Source organism: Sprattus sprattus (assembly GCF_963457725.1).
Source record: "Sprattus sprattus genome assembly, chromosome: 18".
Classification (NCBI taxonomy): Eukaryota; Metazoa; Chordata; class Actinopteri; order Clupeiformes; family Clupeidae; genus Sprattus; species Sprattus sprattus.
In genome coordinates, this window is record NC_137916.1 from 30,486,439 (window position 1) to 30,493,419 (window position 6,981).

Sequence of the window (6,981 nt, forward strand, 5' to 3'; positions counted from 1 at the left end):
AATAAAAGACTAGCCTATACTCTACTGAAATCGATTTGTTATTTTTTGTTTAGGCTAGTTAGTCAACCACCATGGATGAGGACATGTGTTTTGCACTTGCGATGTGAAGTTCTTTTGGTTTCAGATATTTCGTAAATCTGGACGAAGACAAACTCTTTTCGTAACACTCCCGTCAGGCAGTCGACGATTAATAAACTCAGTCAGTCGACTGACGACGATTAATGTTACCCTCCGAGCATTTCACAATCCCTAACAAAAAGCAATAAATACATAAATAAATTAAAAGAAAGGAAAATTACACAGAACAGAAAAATCTAAACAAACTATTTTGTTGAACTAAAATGCTGCCATATAAGAAACACCTCCCCAGGGAAAGCTTCACTGTGGCTTTATCAACACCAGTCTGTAATTCCACAGGGTGTCGCTGTGGTGCGTTAATGTTTCACACATATCGCTACGTGGCAGCACTTAAACACGGGCAGCTTTTAAACCCAATCAAACACATGCGCATCAGGCCTGTTGCAGTGACAGTGACTTCAAACACTGACCACCACCAGTTCCAATCGTATTGCACCACATACTCATTATTCTACGGTTCGGGATGCTATGATGCAGTAATTCTGAAATCAAATGGATCTCCTAAAACACTTCCTTGTGTCAGGGGGCATCCGGATTTGAACCGGAGACCTCTTGATCTGCAGTCAAATGCTCTACCACTGAGCTATACCCCCTCTTACTCTACCGTGTGAAACATAGTTAATTATTTAGCTCAGAAGGGACCTTTAGTGGGCATTGCACTAGGCACTACTTCGAAAGCATTAATTAAGCATTACTACACATACGGTCAAAGGAATAGCTTAGGGATTCAACTCTTTTTCGTCATCAAACACATTTATTTACCAAAGACATATAGTCATAACGTAAAGGGTTCTCGTGTAAATTACGCTACAAAGAAACATGAATGAACACATACTTCTAAAGGGTGGGTGTGTTTCTAGGGAAGCAAGGAAATCAGCCTCTATGCAAACATCCTCCTTGCTGTGCAAGACCCATCACTCCAGCGTGCAGAGGTAAGTTAAGAGTGACGGGCGGTTGAGGAGTCTGATGGAGAAACGTGCGCAGGAAACAGCATCACAAGGGTCACAGCCAGGGGCATCTATAGAGCCTCTGCATCGTCCATGAACAGGTGGAGATAGGAAAATGGTTTCCCATCAATACTCTATCTTTCTATTGTGCGTCCAAGTGTTGCACGAATGTCCTGTTGTGAGAGCGCACTGAGGCCCACATCCAATCCATAACACATTTCAGGTGATTTCAGGTGATTCCATCCTAAAACAATAAAGAAAGACAGCATACGCTGCAGATATTTTGTATTATTATTTCTTTTAATTATATAATTTTGTATTATTATTTCTTTCTTTTATTTCCATATCTCTCTGTCATGCCATGCCAAGGGACAACGGATGAAAACTAGCTAACCTAGCTAATTCCGATGCATTTACATTTTCTGGGAAATGTTTATCAATGTACACTGTCCTTTTTCAAATAAACGCAAAAATAAAATAATACAGGCTACGTATTGTAGGCTACATTTTAACCCACAGGGCCTATTTACAGACGGACCGCTGAGGAATCGTGTGCCACACTTATTATGGTCCCTCTTGGGTACCGATCTGATGCGTACGCTCAGACGGTGCAAAGGATGCCGTCATATTAGTGAATTCATCAATGTCCCCATGTAAGCATATCGAGCCAACAGGAAGTGTAAAGTAGCCTAGTTTATAACCATGCTTTCCAAACTACGTTTCCTACATCCATAAATGCACAGAATAGAAGGCTGGGGAGAAAATGCGTGGAAGGACGTAGACATCTGATACCACCAAACACACAAAGAGAGGGGATTTAAAAATGGCCTTTAAACAAAACATACTGTCCCAACTCCGGATAGGGCTTTAGCATTCTGTGAACTTTTATGTAGACATTTACCTCACCTTTTGTACAAGAGGAGTAGGCCTATTGAAGATCTGGCTCATTCGCGATTTGTTGTAGCTACCGACCCGTCAAGTGCCTTTACATCACAGCATGTAGATGATGTACGACAGGAAAACAAGCGCGATGATGGCAAAGAACATCAGAACCAAGATGTCCAACATGGTGTTCGTCAGTCGGACCGGGAGGAGACCCCGAGTTTGTTTAACGGAGGTTTACGGTCAATACAGGCCCGTGACAAACACACGGGGAAATTCGGAATAGATCGGGAATCACCGGAGTGGAATGAATTCGGCAGCTGCGGGAGACCCCTCCCCACCAGATGCGCTCGTGGGTTCTAGAACATTGTGAAAAGGCATCGGTGCAAGCAGTGGTACCGTCATTTTGATACCGCCTCGAATTCATTCATAACTTAGACATATGCGAACAGAGACAAAAAAAGCAACATCTGATAAAAAATATCGTTTTTTATTTACTGCAGAATCGGTACAATTCCACGTGCATAACTGGACTGGATGAGCGGATGTCCTCACAGCAGAACACTTCTCTTGGCCGATACTGTACACACTATTGTCCTGTTCTCACTACACTGAAAATATCGCAAGTGACAAATTCTAAACAAAAGATTGGGCATAAAATGAATGCAATTGATATTTTTCAATGATTGTTATGAGAGGGAGATGTAGGTAAGGCGGATGATATTGTGATTTTAATAATTTGGGTTAGGGGACTAAGACAGGACCAGCTTGTTGTGTTGTGATCGTTTACGTTTTTATTTCTGGACTGACATTTCACGATGATGAAGGTGTCAAACAAGAGGCCATGGGGTTAACATACACTCTCTCACACACACCTATCAGCAGACATCACTCAAGGCCCTTATGAAGATGTCACACACATATCATTGCAACAGACTTTGTGTAGGGATTAGCACAAGACTTCCCCCATATCCATCTGGACGTGTTCTCAAAGGTGTCAATGTTGAATGTTCTAGTTTATCAGATATAAGTGGCGTTTCATATTCCATATGAAAGAAGTAGCAGTACTCGGGACACTCTACGTGGCCATTACACAGTGAGAGGTAACACTACACACACGCACACAAACACACACACACAGTGAGAGGTAACACTACACACACGCACACAAACACACGCACACAAACACACAGTGAGAGGTAACACTACACATTTTTACAACGACAAGAATCTTTCATTGTGCTAGCCTCTCCATATAGCTTGCTGCAACTACAGCACAACATACAGGTCAGTGGGGTTATGTGCATGCACGCACGCACACGCACACACACACACACACGCACACACACACACACGCACACACACAGGTCAGTGGGGTTATGTGAATGCTTATGTATGGATTTATATCAGCAATTAACACTAACTGCTTTTCCCTTCTGAGTCTGGAGATCTCCCCCCACGAACTCAACGCTTTAATCAGCACTGGACTCTAACCATCCCATCCTCACTATACTAACTGCACACATACACACACACATCCTCTCTCACACACATACACACACACACATCCTCTCTCTCTCACACATACACACCCTCCCTCTCTCACACATACACACCCTCCCTCTCTCACACATACACACCCTCCCTCTCTCACACATACACACCCTCCCTCTCTCACACATACACACCCTCCCTCTCTCACTCACTCACACACACACACACACTCCCTTTTTTCTTCTCCTGATGTGGTCTCTCACATTACGATGACACCAGGAATTCAAATATGAATAATTCTCTGCATTTTTCTCTTCATCAATATGTAAATGTCACACACACACACACACACACACACACACCAATATGTAAATGTCACTCGGAAAAAGAGAAAAAAGGAGATGTGGTGAGAGAAGATTTTGAGTGTCTCCTCCAAGTTTCCAGATCACCCAGTGAGTACGACATGCAAACCATTGGGCTGTTTTTTTCTCACAAGTGCACGGGAGGTGTGTTCTAGAATGTTCTATTTCTGTTCTAGAATGAGTCCTGGACTGACACAAGTAGAACACATTTTGGTTACAGTTTGTTTAGAGACACTGGCCCCTCTTGGTATACAAATAAAAGTTTTTCTTTTTATTTCAATGATATTCAGAAATTGGCATTTAAACTGTCTCTTTCAACAGCAATGAGGGTGGGGGGGGGGGGGGGGGGGGTGGGGGGGAGCAATGGAAACAGCATGATAAAAGAAAAACAAGTCACAACAATAACTGATGTGATAAAGAAGTGAGTGTTTGATCACTGATAGTTTTACATTTCACAACATGTCCCATAACAGCAATGAGACAGACAAAAACAATAATGAGAATTAAAAGGAATGACTCAACATTGTGCTTGACCTTATTTCGTCCTGGCTTGTCTCCTCCAGCCCCGTCTCATCCGAGGCTGGTTAAAGACACTACCCTATACTAACCCACTGCACTGCACTCCACTCTGCAATATAAGGTTAGGAGATGATTCTGCAGCTCCTACAGCAAGCCATTCCTTTATCGGCAGCCATGCTGTTTGGCAGAAACACATGCAGTACTCTCTGCAATGAGAGGACGAGGAACAAAACTTTGTAAAGGTGCTTTAACAGCGATTGCCTCCATATCGTTTGACCAGTGTATGGACGACATATTGCAGTTGTGACACGGATCAATAGGTTTTTGTAAATTAATTTTAATTTATGCGGGTTCCCTGTCCTGTCATCACAGAGGCTGCATCCTTGACAAGCACGCTGAACAAACCGTGGCAGTTCAGTGTGTAACTGCCAGAAGGAGTGTCGTCACCGTAGAATGGTCACGGCACCCCACATACCAAACCCGTAGTCACCCCACAAGGGTTAGAGTGGGAGATCTTTAACATATGATTCCAGTTTGACTACAATACCCATAATCCTTGAGGTCATGCTGGTACTGGAGATGTTGATGTAAAAACACAACTATGGCATATATACAGGCATCAGATAGTATGCTTAAAAGCTGATCCACTGCTGCGTCCCCAAACATCTTGCCCTGACTGGTTGTGAGATTCACCCACGGTCGTATCTGATGCCCGTGGACACATCTCAGAGCTGTGTCCATTAAGACAAGAAAGGGAATGATCACAAGTCTAAAATTCAAGCTTCATTCGACAACTACCATTGAGATTTTACACTATGTCTGACTGACAAAATATACAGCTAATTATGAATTGAGGGAAAAACAAGAACAGAAAACAAAAATGAAAGGAGTATATGCTTGCGCTTGCTGTCATGACAACTGAAGCACTTGATCAGAGATGGGGTGGGGCGGGGGGGGTTGTTTAAGAAGTGCTGATATGATGACCCCCTGACCCCTGACTTACTGACTTAAGCCTTGATGTCTGTGCGCATCAGTTAAGATATGTACTGAATGCATATGTGTGTCTATGTACACACAGGTATCCATAAGAGTGTTTGTGTACACACAGGTATCCATAAGTGTAGGTGTGTCATTAAGACTTAAGTGCCACTTGTGATAGCACCTCCTCTGGAGACAGACGCAGTCAGGCAGAAAGAGAGGCAGACACTGACAGACAGACAGACAGACACTGACAGACAGACAGACAGACACTGACAGACAGACAGACAGACAGACAGACAGACAGACAGACAGACAGACAGACAGACAGATAGGCAGACAGACAGACAGACAGACAGACAGACAGACAGACAGACAGACAGACAGACAGACAGACAGACAGTAATTAAAACAAAGACATGCGGACGGACAGACAAGAAAGGGGACTGACACAACAAACGGTGTGCCGACAGAGATCAAAGACACACAGGGAGAAGGGGGGCGGGGCTAAGCTCCAGTTTTGGGATTGAGTGACAGATTCTGATGAGTGTTCCACTGTACAGAGATGAGTCTGTTTGTGTTTTTTTCCAACAAACACAATACCTACGTTTGTATGATATGGAGAAAAAAACCCTGAAACAAACAAAAGCGCTTTTAACATGACATGGCACTGGGCGGTAGAGTGGTGTGGTCCGAACACACACACGCACACACACACACACACACGCCCTCCCTTCCTGTCCCTCCCTACCGGTCTCTTTTTTCCCTCTCTATCCCCCTTCACTCTCTCTCTCTCTCTCTCTCTCTCTCTCTCTCTCTCTCTCTCTCACTCTCTCTCTCTCTCCATCCCTCTCTCCTCAGATGGCCTCCACGTAGTTAGCGGGCAGCATTCCGACCGCTCCGGTGCGCTCCACGCGTCCGTACATCCATCCCTCGTCAATCTGCTGCACGTCCATGATCACGTCGCCGTCCTGGAAGGACACCTCGTCAGTGTCAGACGCCGCGTAGTCGTACACAGCCCGGTACCGCTTCTAAAAATGCACGCACACACACACAAATGCTTACTCGCTGGTCAGACAAAGTGAAGGAGGTATCTGATCACTTCTGCAATGCGTCTTGTGATTTGATATTTCTGACATTGTGTTTTTTCTTTGCCTTTCAGCCAAGAGGCCTCTCTGAAAATATCACTGGAGGGACTGAAGTTGACCATTTTATTGCTTTGTCAAAAATAGTGCAACTGTCTGGGAGGTGTGTTTGTGTATGTCTACTGTATGTGCGTCTGTATTTGTGTTAGTGGGTGTGTGTGTGTGTGTGTGTGTGTGTCTGTATTTGTGTCTGTGTGTGTGTGTGTCTGTGTGTGTGTCTGTGTGTGTGTGTGTGTGTGTGTGTATATGTTCAGTAAAGTGAGTGTGTGCAAGGAGGTATAGTGTGTAGTAGAGTGTGTGCGTGTGTGTGTGTGTGTGTAGAGGCCTGTAAGTGTGAGTATGAGTGTGAGTGCGTGGGTGCGTGCGTGTGTGTGTGTAGAAGCCTGTGTGTGTGTGATTACCCCTGCGCTGGCTGGAGGAGCGGCAGCAGCCTGGCGTACAGGCATTGGAGCAGGCTCAGGCTCAGGCTCGTAGTAGTTCTGAGTGGCTGCAGGAGGATGGTGTGCTGCATAGAGA

General features: G+C 44.5%; 1 protein-coding gene across 1 annotated transcript in view; it reads right to left on the bottom strand.

Annotated features, from left to right (window-relative positions):
• Positions 1-6,100: 6,100 nt before the first annotated feature.
• The window catches only part of lasp1 (LIM and SH3 protein 1), a 14,735-nt gene continuing 13,854 nt past the window's right edge, over positions 6,101-6,981 (bottom strand). Inside the window, exons 6-7 of the mRNA XM_080855767.1 lie at positions 6,867-6,970; positions 6,101-6,351 (exon numbers count right to left, since the gene is read on the bottom strand). Of these exons, the coding sequence (XP_080711893.1) occupies positions 6,178-6,351; positions 6,867-6,970 (278 nt within the window). The 3' untranslated portion in view covers positions 6,101-6,177. The remainder of the gene's footprint in view (positions 6,352-6,866; positions 6,971-6,981) is intronic.